This window comes from Populus euphratica, unplaced genomic scaffold (genome assembly GCF_000495115.2).
Source record: "Populus euphratica unplaced genomic scaffold, PopEup_1.0 scaffold20.1, whole genome shotgun sequence".
Lineage (NCBI taxonomy): Eukaryota > Viridiplantae > Streptophyta > Magnoliopsida > Malpighiales > Salicaceae > Populus > Populus euphratica.
This window is the reverse complement of record NW_011499854.1, coordinates 2,946,821-2,963,321: the sequence shown is the minus strand read 5'-3', so window position 1 is coordinate 2,963,321 and position 16,501 is coordinate 2,946,821. Positions and strand designations below refer to the sequence as shown.

The 16,501-nt window shown below is 33.5% G+C and overlaps 1 protein-coding gene and 1 long non-coding RNA gene across 5 annotated transcripts; one reads left to right on the top strand and one right to left on the bottom strand.

Moving 5' to 3' along the window:
- Nucleotides 1-8,043: 8,043 nt before the first annotated feature.
- Nucleotides 8,044-16,385, bottom strand: LOC105122737 (exostosin family protein). 4 transcript variants are annotated; one of them, XR_841739.1, is made up of 16 exons: nt 16,175-16,251; nt 15,392-15,770; nt 15,051-15,144; nt 14,412-14,598; nt 14,061-14,316; nt 13,242-13,457; nt 13,080-13,166; nt 12,871-13,005; nt 11,436-11,549; nt 11,061-11,308; nt 10,890-10,970; nt 10,367-10,598; nt 9,898-9,996; nt 9,625-9,810; nt 8,357-8,623; nt 8,044-8,283 (listed from the first exon to the last, which is right to left on the bottom strand). XR_841739.1 is itself a non-coding variant. In XM_011022022.1 (15 exons), exons 2-15 carry the CDS (start codon nt 15,728-15,730, stop codon nt 8,522-8,524), a joined length of 2,376 nt encoding a protein of 791 aa, XP_011020324.1. In that variant the 5' UTR covers nt 15,731-15,770; nt 16,300-16,385; the 3' UTR covers nt 8,044-8,521. The 4 variants fall into 4 exon arrangements, 2 of the variants coding, with proteins under 2 accessions (XP_011020324.1, XP_011020323.1); XR_841738.1 differs by having other exon boundaries at nt 8,044-8,243; XM_011022022.1 differs by lacking the exon at nt 16,175-16,251 and adding an exon at nt 16,300-16,385 and having other exon boundaries at nt 8,044-8,623.
- LOC105122738 (uncharacterized) lies at nt 16,178-16,451 on the top strand. Its single transcript, XR_841740.1, has 2 exons — nt 16,178-16,217; nt 16,300-16,451. It is a non-coding gene; the product is annotated as an uncharacterized LOC105122738 (long non-coding RNA).
- The last annotated feature ends 50 nt before the right edge of the window (nt 16,452-16,501 follow it).

Here is a 16,501-nt window from a genome sequence, read left to right as displayed (position 1 = left end):
AAACAAGTAGTCGTCGTCATCTGTGTCATCTTTATGTGATAGGTAGGATTTCAATTCAATTTTAAATGTAAAAAAAAAAATATATGTTATGAATATATTTTCATGTATCATATTTTTTAATTGAGGAATAAAGAGATAATGTTTATGTTTTATAAAATGCATTTAAAATATATAAATTAATTAATAAAAAAATTGTTAATATTAATTAAATATTAAAATGAAAAGCTCATTTTTATAGTAAAAATAAAAAAGAGATGCGCATAAAAATATTTTATGGGTGTCGTTTTTACTTTAAACAATTTCATTCATTTTATCTTAGCTGCTAGCAAATGATTTTTGTTTTTATTCAAAATTCGTACAAATATAGTTAATTCATGTAAAATATAAGAGAGCAAACTTATTGCAAATAAAACTAATCTTTTTAAAATATCATATAACTAGAAAAATATAAAAATATCAATATTTAAATAGAAACAATTAATAAAAAAAAAATAATAATAATAATAATAAAACAAAGTGTTGATAGGTCAAGCCCATATATTTGGCCTTAATAAAAAAAACCTAAATACATTTGGACATGAAAGATCAAACTTATATTTAAATTTATTTATTTTTTTCATAAAAAAAAAGGACATCTTGTTTTCAAAGAGATTTATTTTTTTAAATGCAAGTGATAGGTCAACTATAGTGGCAAGCAACCTATCACTATTTGGTCGCTTTCCTATCATTTTCGATAAATAATATATTAAAAAGTATAACTTTTTTTATTTGAAAACTAATTTTTAACTTTTTATTATATAAAAATAACTCCAAAACACCATCTAAACCTTTAATAAACACTTTAAAGCTCTAAAATCACTTTAAAAAATAAAAATTAATTAAATCAAAATAAGTAAAACAGACTTTGATCTACTTTTACCATCAATTTATTTTTAACTTCATTGAACTTATCTTGAGAAGAGAAATATAATGATCAATTTTTTTGATAATTTGAATATTTTTAATATATAATTTCATTGTTTTTTAATGAGTTTTCTTCTATTCTCTTAAATCCAAGAAGTAAATTGTTGTAAACTAGCAAATATATCATTCTTATGTGAGTTTCTTTCTCTTCTCTTAAAGATATAAAATGAAAAATAAATAAAATAAATTTTTGTACCCAAATAATACTCTTAAAAATCCTCACTTTAAATTTTATCTTTCTACTATAATTTAAATTTTATATTATGGAATTATGTCATAAAATGATTAAATAAAAAAAACATACAAATAAATTTTTTTAAAATTACATTATTTTAAAAAATAAAAATAATAATGAATAATCGTAGAGAAAAAACCAATTCTTTTAGTATACTTGGTAAAGGGTTTTTTCTATTTATGTCTGTTCACAACTTGACACAAAGTTGGTGGACTACCTCGAAGTTTATTGGTTTGCTCCCAAAGAGTGCAGTTCAAGAGAGAGAGGGAAGATTATTGATTTGCTCCCGAAGAGTGGAGTGAGAGAGAGAGAGAGAGAGTACTATCTACTAAAAGAGAGATAGAGTACTATCTACTAAAACTAAAATATATCCTCTAGAAATATGAAGACCTACCCAGCAAATGGAAGTCTTCCCTTTCCCTTAGCTTCATGGCTTCCCTTCCATGAGCATATTGTCATGAGTGAAGGTAATCTTTGTTATCGCCGCTTCCTGTACGGCGATCTCTTTCTAGGACTGCAACCTCTACTCGATTGACATGGGGCCCATCTCCCTCGGCTTCAGTCAGTCTTTTGATCCTAGATCCGAGTCTGTGTGTGTGTGTGAGAGAGAAAGAGAGATAACCTGGGACAAGATTGAAATACACACGGATATAACCTGGAAAGGACAAGATTGAAATCTGGGACAAGATTGAAATACACACGTATATAACCTGGAAAGGACAAGATTGAAATTATGGAAGTCGGACATAACCTGGAAAGGACGATCAGTAATTATCACCTTGTATTATATAATCTGGAAAGGACAAGATTTTCACACATGTAACAATAAAAAGTTTCTCGTCAATATAATATTGTTTAATAATCTTTTAATTGCACTCGTTTTTTATAACCCTAAAGCAGGAATATTAACCATGACTGATTCAATCAGGCATACAAGTTAAAATAGTTGGGACTTATTTAGTCAGGGGCCTGCGCCATAATATTGTTTAATAATCTTTTAATTACACCAGTTTTTCATGACCCTAAAGCGGGAATATTAACCATGACTGATCCTATCGGAACACATGTTAGAATAGTTCAGACTTATTTAGACAGGGGCCGCGCTAGCGCAGGCCCCCTCTACCACAAATTTTGACGTACACTCTCCCACTTGGGGAGATGTTAGACTGGTGCACCCGCTGAGTGCAATGCCAGCCACCAGCCTAGGCCTGAGCCTTATTGATCGCCCAAAGACCCCGTCCAGGTAAGTATGTTATTGAATTGCCCGTGCATTTTATTTTATACGCTTTTCGTCCTGTCTTTGCAGCTTTCTTTCCGATGTGGGATACGAACAACAAACTGTATCCTGTTCTCTATACGCGTGTAAGGTGCCGAAGATAAATAAATTAATCGTATGTAATTTTTTTTTTTTTGGTTTTTAAACTAATTGAGGAGGAAAGCAAGCAGTCAAAGGGTGTTTGACACTATATATATATATTAAAAAAAATATTTTTGGATTGAAAAAATATTAAATTAATATGTTAGTATTTGTTTTTTTTTAATTTTGATGTATTAATATAAAAAATTAAAAAAATATATATTTTAATATATTTCCAAATAAAAACCTATTTTTTAAAAAATACTTGCACTATAATTCAAACTTTTTAAATCTCTCAATCCCAAGAGACTTGGCTGAATCAACGTAATGATGTATTGATTTAGAATTTGCTTGAGGCTAGATGGATGAAAAAAAAACTTATTTTTTCACTAAAAACATGTTGTTTTATTTTTAAAAACCCTCGTCTATGTTGTAATGGCTTTTCTTGCTATAACGTTGAGTTCTCTAAAATAAGTTATAATTAATAATATGTAATTATTTGAGGACGTTTAAAGTTGAGTGAATACAATTTAAATTTTTATGCCACGGGAGGATATGATTGACATGTAAAGTTCATCTTTCTCTAAGAGCAAGATGTGGTTTCTTTGTGCTCCGACGCATTAAATTTTGGATGGTATGAATTACGTTCAACTGCAATTAAAGGTATGAGAATTCGTTAGGCAGCCAATTCAATTAGTTGGTGCCAACCAAAATCCTTGCTTTCCTAAGAAACTAATATTTGGTTTCATAAGCGTATCTATAGCCACAGTTTCCTCGGCACGTGCTAAGTTACTGCAGAGGGGGGAGAGCTATTTGGTTTCATAAGCATATCTATAGCCACAGTTTCCTTGGCACGTGCTAAGTTGCTGCAGAAGTGGGAGAGGGGAATGCAAGAATACCATGCTCCGAGAACGCATCTTTAATTCGGTAAAAAAAGAAGAAGTGGGAAGCATTTTAATAGAGTGAATCCAAGGTAGCCTGGGACTTCGTTGCTCACACCAAGATCGGAGGGTGGTTTAGGCTTCAGATTTTTCTTTGAAGGAATGGAACTCAGTCTGTGTTGGCCATGGTTCTTTAAGGGTTGTGGAGGGTAGAGTTGCCTGGGAGCTCAGAATTCCAAATGACCGTAGTTGGAATGTAGTGAAATCGTATTGTTCAATAACATGGCATGATTCTTCATCATGCTTGATTGTTTTGGCAATTATTTTTGCTAAAAACATGATTGTCACCCTATTTTTTTTGCAATGCAAAAAAGAAGAATAACATGGAGAAAAAGCTAGCAGAAACAGTTAAATATGCAACAACTTGTTGTAAAAAGAAAAAGAAATAAATTGCAACAAACAATCCCAGTCTCTTATTTTTATTTTTTTTAATTTCAGATCATCTCTTGCGAAACTCGATATAACCATTTGATATGGCAAGTAGCAACTTCTCAAACATTCTGACAATATTAAAGTTAGATTTTCTTATTTGTGATTTCTTTGAACCTTGGGCTCCGCCACTAACATTGTCATTGAATATCCCAACTGTTTAGTTTATGGTTATTGGCAATAAGAAAAATTTTTGTGGAGTTCATGCCATCAAGAGCGAGCTCATGAATATTATTCAAGATTCTGCGAAAGATTTTCTTTCCTTTATACTGAATTCTTCAACACTTGGAACAATCATCTAGAATAATGTTTGTCGGAATTTGAGAGAGATTAAGGGTAAATACTTTGATGATCTATTAGCTGTAACCATGAAGAAGATTTTGTTAGTCGCTAGCTCCTCTTGTTCAAGGCCCTATTACAGAAGATGATAAAAAACCAGAAAGCACCAGCCTCAGTCTTCTATCCTTGATTACAGGTTCAAAGAAAAAAGACAACAAAGATTTTCAAATATTAATAACTAAGAAACTCTAAATTCCACCATGATGTGATTGAGCAAAAAAAAAAAAAAAAGCAGTGAAAGATGAGGAGCTCTAAATCCCAGTTGATTCAAATAAATGGAAAAAATACAAAAAAATAATAATAATTAAATTAAATTTAGCTAATTTCTCCTATTTTCTTATTTATTTCATTCTACTGAAGAAATTGACGATTCATTGAAAATAAAAAAGACCCAAAAATCCCTTATTAAGAAAAAAAATTCTTCAACACAAAAACTCAATCAATCAAACAAATAAAATTAATCTTTCAATGCCATAGGAAAAAAGAAAGACCTGTTAAACCTCTAGCGTTCAAGATCAACCTCCGACGAGAGATAATGGTCAGTGAACACTTATTTGTCCACCAAGTCACATTCCTTGATGTAAAAGGGCTAAGGTTTGTTGTATTTGTTCATTCACCATGAGTTTTTGCTCTCCAAGAACCAAAAATAGAGGGCAGGACAGAGAAGAGACAAAGTTGAAAACATAAACATGGTGGACATCCATCAACTCTTTTCAAGCAACAGAAGTTAAGAAAAACAAAAGAAATGACAGTTAAAAAAACACGTGAGAAAACCTGTGAGAAAAAAAAACTTTAGAACGAAAAACATTACTAGAATCCAGAATAAAAGTAGAGTAGGTATACAGTGTTTTCATGAGCTCTTTTAGTTTTTTTTATAATTTATAATTTTAAACATAAAACTCTTTTCTAGGTACCACAGTAATTTTGGAATTTATTTTTACAATACAGAAAAGGCATCTGCCAAAAATATGGTAAAGGATTCAAACACGTTTAGTTTTCAGTCAGAAAATCTCTTATCGACGATAAAACTTAATGCTTTCAGCATTTTAGTTGGATCTTGAGTCGAGTATATGCTGCAGAGGAGTTCAGAAAAGTTTTCTGACTAATAAAAATTTCGTTCGAGGATCGATGTGTATTAGGTTGGTTGCCATTAATGTGCAAACATCCATCAACTCTTTTCAAGCAACAGAAGTTAAGAAAAACAAAAGAAATGACAGTTAAAAAAACACGTGAGAAAACCTGTGAGAAAAAAAAACTTTAGAACGAAAAACATTACTAGAATCCAGAATAAAAGTAGAGTAGGTATACAGTGTTTTCATGAGCTCTTTTAGTTTTTTTTATAATTTATAATTTTAAACATAAAACTCTTTTCTAGGTACCACAGTAATTTTAGAATTTATTTTTACAATACAGAAAAGGCATCTGCCAAAAATATGGTAAAGGATTCAAACACGTTTAGTTTTCAGTCAGAAAATCTCTTATCGACGATAAAACTTAATGCTTTCAGCATTTTAGTTGGATCTTGAGTCGAGTATATGCTGCAGAGGAGTTGAGAAAAGTTTTCTGACTGATAAAAATTTCGTTCGAGGATCGATGTGTTCATTAAAAGAGTCAACATTTTGTAGGTGCTTAATTTACTTCCGAGCAAGAGGAATTCATGGGAAATCCATCCACAGCGATTTTGGGAGCAAAGACTTTACGATGATTCCTCACTAGAGGGAAAAGATTTCCATGGTAGACAGATTTATCCTGTCAAGCATTTCAGCTGATACACTAAGCTTCGAGGGATCACTAGATAACCTAAAAGTTCTTTGCCACACAAACTCGATCGAAGGTAATTCTTTTTAAGGTGCTTGCAGAAAGATGAAACTCGTTCCCTAAAATACCCATCCACGATTTGGACATCTTCTAAAGATAAGGATTGGATATTAGAGAACCCGTATGGAGAGGCAATTTAAGACTGCCTCCATGCAAATATTGCTCGATGGTGTTTTTTTGCGGAAGCAAGAGGGATGAAGACTCAAGTTCAATCCTCACCTTTATCATCAAATCTACTTAAATTGGAACACGCTAAAAAAATGCATCTTCAATTCCGTCAAGGATCCACAATGAAAGAGATGGAGCAGCAGGATGAAAACTCAATTGTTACGGAATGTGAATTCCCACAAAGCAGTTCCACCCTCCATTCCTCTGCATTATACAACCAGGTAAGATGGAAGCCGTTGTTCTTCATAGGATTTGGATGTCTCAAATGGCCAACGAATATAAGTGGATCGAGTCTCTATTGCGTTGCAATGAACTGTCCTAAAGGCTAACGCGTTCCAATCGTTTCACGAAATTATAAGCGTTTCGCACACCATCAACTTAAGAAGGAATTGATGCGCATTTGATCCTAAAATAGTAACTGCTTTAGAATATTGGCCTAGTTCAGCCTTTTTTGGTGATTGTCAATTTGATCTCTTAAAACAAGTTGACGAACAAAAAAAAAATTCATTTGTTAACACCTGTTTCATCCATTAAAAAAAAAGGGTTGTTTTTTATATTAAATGGTTTTATTAAATGAGAAAAGTTTTATTTGGGAATTCTTTAACTTTTCTCTGTATGAGATACTAAATGAGTTCAATTTTTTTTATTTTTAAATGGGGTTGTTTTGAGTTTTTATTTGTTTCAAGGGAGGGTTATTTAAACTCATTAATGGATTCATTTAGATCTTTAAAGATATTTTTGAATTAAAAAAAGGTTGAAAAATAATTTTTTATATACAAAATATCCTTGATTTTTCTATGACAGTTTAGTTGTTGGATTCTATGAATATAGATGATGCATTATATAAGTTTTTTTTTAAAAAAAAAATAAGTTCACCTTTAATATTTAAAAAAAAAAAAAATAAGTTCACCTTTAATATTAAAAAAAAAAAACTTAGCTTGTGAATCATATTTTTTTTATATGATCCAATCATAAAACCCACCTATCTAGTTTGTTTCTATGTTAATTTTTTTATGCATTTTCACTCTCATAAACTTAAAAAGAAAAATCATTTCATTATTTCATATTTGTATGTCTCAAAATTGAATGTCTCTTTTGATATTTAACTTTAAAAAAGATCTCCTTTTATTATTTAGATTTAAAAAAAAGATCACTTTTTATTATTTATCTTAAAACATTATATGCTTAAAAAAATAGATGTTTTTTTATTTGATTATCTCTCTTGTTATTTAGATTTAAAAAAAAAAGATCACTTTTTTATTATTTATCTTAAAACATTATATTTTTTTTTGTTTTTTTTAATCTCATGTGTCTATCTTATTCTTTTAAAAAAAAAAATTGTTCTTTAATGCAAAAAGAAAGCAACAACGCTTGGTTATCATACAATTAAATAAAATATAATTTCATAAATAAAAAGTTATTAAATCTATTAAGATAGCTAATCAAATTATGGTTTTATTAGATTAACTCTCATATTCACTCTAATCTTTTATTAGGTTTTTTCTTTAATTTTTAATTTTTAATTTTTAATTTCATTTTTCAATACTAAATTAGTTAGAAATTATATTTTATAATTTATTTTAATTTATTTTTTATAAATTTATTATAACTTGGATTACAAGTTAAATAATTAGCTCAAATTAAATTGTCCTTTTAGTATTTTAAAAATATATATTATCTAATATATAACTACCACATATGCATCAAGTTTTTAATTAATGATCAGAATTTTTTTCTCCCTACAAATACATTAGCAATGCCTTAACTTTCTTTTAATACTAAATATATATATATAGCGTGTACCCATGATCTTGTGATCATAGGATATAGACAACGCAGAAATCATTAATGACGATGGAAATCTAGCTAACTGCTCTACCATGTTTTTTGGGCACTGAGAATTTTGTTCCCCGTCTTCATAAATAAGATAACACAGTAAACAATAATCAAAGCAAACACTTTTCTTTTCCTTTGGCCCTTCCAGCACTTCCCTCTGTGACACAGGATTGATAAGAACATGAGCAAACAGTCATCTGGCATGTATATGATCAATATTGTTATTGCATTTAATTTTCTTTTTTGTTAAAAAATGTATTATCTATCTACCTGTATGTGTTAGCAATCTAGCCAGACAGCAGCATGTGGATCAGAATATTTGGCTATCAGGATAGGATAACACTGTTTGCCTTGATTTTCAGCAAGGTTCAGAAGCCGTCATTCAGGCTTTGCTGCACATCAGGGATCTGCCAGCAGCTATATGTGTATAGCTATTCAGGATGTTCTCATTAAACATTCTTGTGGTAAGCCAAAATCTTTCTTCTGAGAACCAAGCTGCCGCCTCCAAGGGTCATTGTGCAACTTATAGTGTAGAACCTAGTCAGGCCAATGATAGCATGTCAGTACCATTAATGAACATGCAGAAATGCATGTACAAATGAACTAAAACTTAATGCTGTGTTTTGAAGGTTCAAATGCAAATTTGAACTCCAACGTGGAATACAAACTGCAGGAAATGATCTCAATATCTGAAGGTGGAATTCATATCAAGTCAAGGGGCACTATCTTTCACCACAGGATCAGTCTTTCTAGCAAAAATCCTTCAAAACTGATAACCTTTCTGCAAATAGGAAAGGTTTCCTAATATCTTATTTTTTGCTACCATTCACAAATGCTCCATTTATGAAGGAACCAAAAGATGGGAAAATTAAAGGCAAAATGTAGAATTAGGGTTTTTAACTGGCTTAATATCTATCTTACCAAATAATCCCTTGCTGAAACTTATAGAGACAATAATCATACATGACTTGATTTCAATGTACAGTTGCAACAGATTCTATCATAATTTTTTTCCAAGATTAACTGTAGTCTTCAGTTTTTTCGATTGCACAACTCTCTTCCTAGCTTATATCAAGTTTCAGCTTCTCACTTGCATAAAGTTGATGAATTGATTTTTTTTCCTGGCCTGCCCTATCAGATGAAACTTCTTATCGAACTCTTGCTTTCCCTAGTGAAAATGTGATGTGAGCATTCTATGAAATTCCTTTTCCGAAAACCACAACCGAGGAAATATGCTATTATCCTGGAAAGAGATTCGTATATGAAATTCTTTACTTGTCTTTCAACTAAGATCATTTTCTTATTTCTTGAAGATTGATATCAATTCCAACAGCTGATCTTGATGCCGAAAGGCATAGGACTCAAAGGTTAAGGCTTATGGTTAAATTGGAGTCTCATATCGGCAAATGCAAGGAGAGGATTGCAGCATCAGAGATTTAAGTTAACTGAGAATAAGAGTTTAATGGGAGGGTGGAATCCTGCTGTGCAGCCAAATAATTTTAAATAGCTCTATATTCAGCATAAACAAAAGCATATACCTGTACAAAGGTGGCAAAGACATCATCTTCTGTCAATCGTAAGAATTCAACTGCCCAATCCTCCACATGACCAAAAGCAGTTTTTTGTCTCTCAGCTTCAAGCAACATAGAATCACGATACAAGAATCTCTGCCAGATTTTCTGGACGCTGGTCAACTTGTTTTCTATTTCTGTCTCATTGAATCCCTAGAGGAAGCGAGCACTAATGATTATCAGCTTTTAAGGTTTCAGAGTAACCATTTCACAAAGAGATTCCTAAAACCAAAACAATACCTGAAGGATCTTTATCAAATTTGGAATCTCGTCTTCCAGAATTCTGACAGCAAAGCTTTCATAGTTGAGCACATTTTCATATGGCAGGTATATCCCATCCTAGTAACAGGGAAACAAGATGGAACAAACTAGAAATAAGTTGCTACCATTGATCGTCAGTGTCTGCAACAAATAAATTAAAAACTTCCTAGAAATGCTAGTAGGAAGGTTTCACACTATATCACCTACTGATACTGTAAGCCAGCTCGAGATCCTAGTCACAGGTTTGAACGAAAATTTAAAAAATAAACAAATTTGAAAAAGCTACTGTTCTACTGGGGCTGAGCATAAAATGGCCCCATCTGCAATTTTGACATACGACTAGAAGCTTCAAGATGCTTACCTGAGTCATGAACAACCAAGTAGCTTGCTGCTTGTATGCTAAATCAAACATATTCTCTAAATTTTCAGGATACGCAGAACTACCTACCTGAATGACAACTGGAATGCACCCTTGCAAAATGCTATCTTCCATACGACCACTCCAACCATCTCCAGGCATTACTCCACAGAAAACAGAACTGGCTAAATCCTCATGGTAGCTTTCAGAGCGCAATGGGCTCACAATCACATTTTCAGCATGTTGTTTCCCAAGATTACCATCCTTGTTAGGGGTTGATCCAAACTCTTCTGCAAGTTTCTGTCTGATACCCATGCTATACCTGCACAATTACAACCAGCAAACTATAAGATCTGCTGAAACTTTTGTAGCATAATAGAAGGAAGGAGTTATTCCGTAAACTGGAAAAAGAACCAGACAAAGACAGCTAATTATTTATTTAGTATGAAGGAGACAGCTGATCATATTATTGAGAATGAGACAGGATACAGCTAGTAAAGGCAGCCAAACCATGTGCCTCTGTGTAGCCTGTGAAGTATGCATTTCTATTTGAAAACAATTTGCCTTTTTCAATAAATTGCAAACAGCTATTGAGTATTACAGTTTTACTTACGAAGCTTCTGGTCTTCCATTCAGGTATGCTGGTCCAAGATTTCCATTGAAATAGAATAATGTCTTCCGCTTTTCAAGAGGCCTGAGACAAATACATAATATTTTCACCTTTACTTGCATGAATTTGGAATTTATCTCACAATTGAGCCAGAAAATTCAATGAGAAATGTACCTAGCCCACAGTTTGGTGCTCAGAGCATTGACATCAGGTCGCTTCCAGGCAGGAAGCACAAGATCTTTATCAGGATCAAAGCAAGGATGCTTGCCTCTTCTATCAGAAGAAATTTTATCCCAGTTGTCAGCCCAATAGGCTGTTGTAGAATGGTTATGCTTTGAATTTGTATTACCCCAGTGAACCACCATCATGCTATTCCATATCTCCTTTGGGGCATAGCAAGCACCTTCATCCCATGAAAAAGACTGCCTTCAGATATCAAGGTGGAATCATTAGCATAAACCCGGAAGTATTCTGTTGTATCGGGAAAAGGCAATGAAAAATAACTTTGTTCACTTGAAAAGTGGAAAAAATTAAACAGTAAATCATTACCCATATATGGTCTCTTCCTGATGAGCGGTTCCAGAATGGATAATGCTCAACAATGTGATCGTATGCCTTCCTATAAAATTCTAGAGTGAGAGAGCTCCTCAAACCCAAATGTTGCTGAAATTAGAAAGCACATAACCATGAGGGCTCCGCATATGACAAGCAACACACTCACTTCAAATTGCACATGGTACACATATATGACTTTTTCATACATAGGAAAATAAGCTGCTATTGATAGCTTGAACAAGAAGCCCTGGGCTTGGTGGCTGGATGGGTACCAGAAAGTGCAGTTAGGGACAACAAGATCTCAGAGTTGAAGTTGTATTCTCAAGGATTTCTTGACAAACATACCAGGAGGAGGAGGATTACTGACCACTATACAAAAGTTCACATCTATGTATTCAGCTTAGTTCTTAATAATTGCTGAACTGACTGAATGAGTGATGTAAAATTAGCTTAAGACTTATTACATAACCATGTTTTTTAGTCAAACTTCCACATCGAGACTTGTTTCTGGATAAAACATATAGGAGTATTTTATTCCAACTTCTAAATATCCAACATAAAAGGAAATTTGAAGTTTTAAGAACAGGTGAGAGAATGAAACACTCAAGTCATGTGAAGTAGAAAGGAACTTAATAAAACAGTCACAACATATTCTGCTCCAAGGACTTTGAGCAGCAAAAAGGCATCTGAAGCTAACACTGAGGCACCAGATAATGAGTCCACAAAATCAGAAGTAAGAGTGGCGAATTAGGTTCATGAGGAATTGGATGAATAAGCATGTGTAGAGAGGACCCATGTGTTATGCTAGTAAAAAGGGAAAGCAAATGTATTGGTAGGATAAGAATAAAGTACAACTGAGAACAAAGGATGGAGTATGTCAGAGTTACAATTAGAGAAAAAAATAATAATGGAAATTCTACTGAAGCGTTTATTTGAAACCTGTGTAATCCATATAGGAACACAAGAAGCACCAGAAAATTATGATATGCAACCACGTCCATTAACAAACAATGAAGTGCAAGAAAAAAAAAGCAATATAGATTGATTTTTGTCCAAAGTTGGCTCATACTATCTCTATGGTGGTACCAATGGAAAAATGGCTGGTTATATGGAGTTACCAAAAAGAGAGAACATATGCTACAATCTAATGATCATTTGCTTTCAATGACAAAACAAGTCTGAGTTCAAGATAACAGACAAAATGAATCAGCATCTGATGGCTTGGAAGTAAAGACTAATAGTTTGCAAGACTATTGCATACACATACGACCATAATTCCATTTTATTTTAAAGATTAGCATAAGAACAGAATGTCTACAGGGAAATAAAAGAATATCCTTCCATTTCCCTTTTTTATGAAAACATAAGCATAAAAGATAGAATTGCATGCATCCATAACATATCCATATCCCAGATCTAGAAAGCATACCTCCATACTCAGGTGAGGTGCATCGTCAGCACGTGTAATGATGCAAGAATCAAGAACAGGTACAAAGAAAAAGTCAGCTTCTTCACCATTTAATGTTCGATATGGGCTAGCTAAAATACTTTCATAGAGTGCCATCTGTAAGTGCATAGCTACAGCATTAGATACAATTCATGGTATAAGCTAAATCTCAATCTCAGTTCAAATAATACCTGGGCACCATACAACTGATCCGTCCAAATTGTTGCATTGTTATCATTATACAGCCTGTTTACACATTCGAACTTAAAATGCCGCCCCTACAGAACCAATTAATTGACAAACATGAGAAGTTTGCTCCTAGTTTCAAGAAACAAAAGAAATGCTATTCTTACCTCAAGAAGTAAACTGTTGAACTTTGGGGGTAAATCATAAATATATATAAGGGGCCTTTTCTTCTTGACCACTGCATTGAGCTCAACAAGTTTCCCAGTGAGATGTGCATTGTCAGGAACATCAAGCTGAGCAGGTCGAAGCCACTGAGGCCACTCTCTTACAGATGATGTAACAGATGGGATACTGCAGTCTGTTCCATACCAACCACTGGCACACTAGAAATACAATCTTGACACAATTAGATAGTAGGTTGAAAGAAAGACAAGGACATTTAAATTAGTTCAAAAAATATAACTTTCAGGGTAATGAAAATTCATCAAAAGAGAAGATTTTAGGGGAATTAGAAACAAAATAATGTTCTATCAATTCGGTAAGTTTTTTTATTGCATGCTAACCTCTCATCCACTTGAGCAATGGATCCCAAAATTCACCAAGAACAAATACCAAGAAAATAGAAAGTGTAATACTACATATTTTTTAGTATTTGTTTATTTTTCCCCCAACAAATCACTGCATTAGATTCTCATATTACCTAAAATTGTTTTACTATCAGCTATACAGGACAGGAATGTTCAAAAGATTCATCGGTTTTGTGCAGTTCTCCATGCCACAATTTCATATTCTTCACAGGGCTCAAAAGGAAAAGGGAAAGGAGGGCAAAACCCCCTCCACGCATGAAAGGAAGCCCTTGTAAACACTCCAAATGTTATTTTGTTCACAAATTTTGCCTGTAAACATGGTTTTCATTTATTTCTTTCACAGTGCAAATCAAATACCTGTGATTCTGGAATCATAATTAAAGAAAGAACAAACATTACCTGACAAAAACCACCACGGCAATGCCCATGTCCAGAGCATTGGTTAATACAAGAGCATTGCACAGGCACTTCACAGAACCGCCCTGACAAACAATCATATTTGCAGTCGCATTCCTCTTTGAATTTCACCTTGTTGGCATACCCTTCAGCTGGGTCCACATTACACCATCCTAGTTTGCTTTTGTTTGTCGTGTATATGTCCAGGTCAGGTTTTGCCCAATCAACTTGTCTCGGGGCACCAGGTTCAGAAGGTAAGCTGATAAGAAATGTCGAGTCATGACTAAGAGGATTTGGAAATTGGAACAAATGATATGTACAAAATATTCTTCCTTAGATTCTAACTGCACTCGCCTCAGTTGAAACCCACAAGTCTCTGCTGCAGGACGATTTGGATATTTTGTACCTTCTCCACAAAAGCACAGTGCTCTCATCGGGTCACAATGAGCAGAGCAAATGGAGACAACCCATCGCCCATATGGTAGCTCTGGTGATTTAGGGTAGTTACATTCCAAGTGTAGTCTCTTAGAGCATCCTTCCCCTGAAACATCAGCACCAGAAACAATATCATTTGGAATATTCTTTATTGTTTGTTTTGTTATCCATAGTTAAATTCTAAACTTTTTGTAGTTTAAGTCACATAAAAACGGAGGTTTGGCCATGCTATCAAAAAAGAACACAGCAAAGATCTGTAACAATTTGTAATTAACAGAGTTTTCCTGTGTCTCTACTTGGAATCAGGATGGGGCAAAAGAACCGTCCATCTACCAATTACAATGTGAAATGGAAATGCTAAATCTAATCATCTGTATTTTCAAAATCAACTTCCAAGTAGCCATCTGACTTTTTCAATCCCACAACTTCAACTTCCCCGTACAAAAGGGGCATGACAACCTATTCTAGTTACTGGCATCATTTTCTAAATGTGACGTGAATTGGGAAAAGGATGGAAGTATAAGAATTGCAAAAACAGAAAGGGAAAAAAAGGCTCACCACTAAATCCATGAAAACACCGACAATGACCAAGTTCATAGTTACAAACTCCTTGACCACTGCAATCATTTTTGCAGCTCCTGCCACTTATTGTCTGTGATCAAAGCAGTTGACCATATTAACTATCAGACTGAAATTTTAATTTGATATCAGCATAAGCTTGTCTAAAAGATGAGAAAGAGCATGTCAACGAAAGCCTCATAAGCCGATAGAATTCACCAAGTCCTTTCTCTGTGTATACAGCAAGAATAAGCATTTCCCACAAGTACAAATAATGAATGGAGGTTAACAATCTCACAAACAGATTCAAATTAACAGTCATTAGTCACAACTATTATTACCTCAACAACACTGACTTCCTTAGTAACTGCATCACAGCCAGAAAGCCATCGTCCAATCTCAGCCTTCCATGGTGCATTACGATAAACCACTGCCCGATGCAAGTCAGCTGGAAACTTGTGCTCTAAATCTAAAACTGGCTGTGAATTTCCCGGGTCATGACCAGTCCTTCCATCCACTGATTCATTATTTGGGACACAAGAATCCTTAACTTGCCGAACACTGAAGGGATCAAAAGAAGGCACCACGGGAAACAAGAAAAGATGAACTACCGAAACTAATGCCACTATAGATGCAATTGTAGCCATCAAAGACCATGAACATTTCCATTTCGAAATCATTATCCCTGACACCTCTCCAGAAACAAACACAAAATTACACCTGCAAATCAATCAATTTAAAATCAGCAATACAAAATTTCACAATTACAGTCACCAAGAGACGGGGAAAAAACCACAAGTCCCAGGAAAAGCATAAAATTTACAGCTCAAAATTTAAATTAAATTCATTACCATTAACAATTCACTAAATACCAAACTCGGCGATTCAAGCGCGTGAATTAAAACTGAATAAAAAAAATAATAATAAGAAAACAAAATTTCCGACAAAAAAAAAAAAAACAACAGCATAGTGAACAAAAACGACACTGAATCTGAACACTAAACCCATAAAACGCTAACACAAACTCACACTAGACAATCTCTAGCGAAAACTAAACAACTGTGTCCGAAAAACAAAAAAAATTACCGGTTGCAAAGGTTGAACAAAAATGAGCTAAAACTTACCTTTAATTGGATCAGAGATTGCAGTTTTTTTAGGGAAAATGACATGAAAAAAACGAGAAATACGAAAATGAGAGGAATTGAATCATAAATGGGAGTAAATTAAGAGATTTGAGAAGAGAGTCTACCAGAATGTTGAGCAAGATTCCAAGTACTTGGAGCGGGAGGATATTAAGAGATTTGAGGAGAGAGTTTACCAGAATGTTGAGCAAGATTTCAAGCAATTAGAGAATATAATAGATAATTTGGTTGTGATCGGCATTGTAATCGTTAATTAATTTTAAAAAAATTACATGATTAGCAGAGCGAGAGGGGGGGAGGTCAATGCAA

Excerpts from the sequence above, each read along its gene's own strand:
- LOC105122737 (XM_011022022.1), bottom strand. The coding sequence starts at position 15,730 with ATGATTTCGAAATGGAAATGTTCATGGTCTTTGATGGCTACAATTGCA. Across the intron at positions 13,006-13,079 it reads ATCAGTTGTATGGTGCCCAG|ATGGCACTCTATGAAAGTAT; the intron begins GTATTATTTGAA and ends ATGCACTTACAG. Across the intron at positions 10,971-11,060 it reads AGCACCAAACTGTGGGCTAG|GCCTCTTGAAAAGCGGAAGA; the intron begins GTACATTTCTCA and ends TATTTGTCTCAG.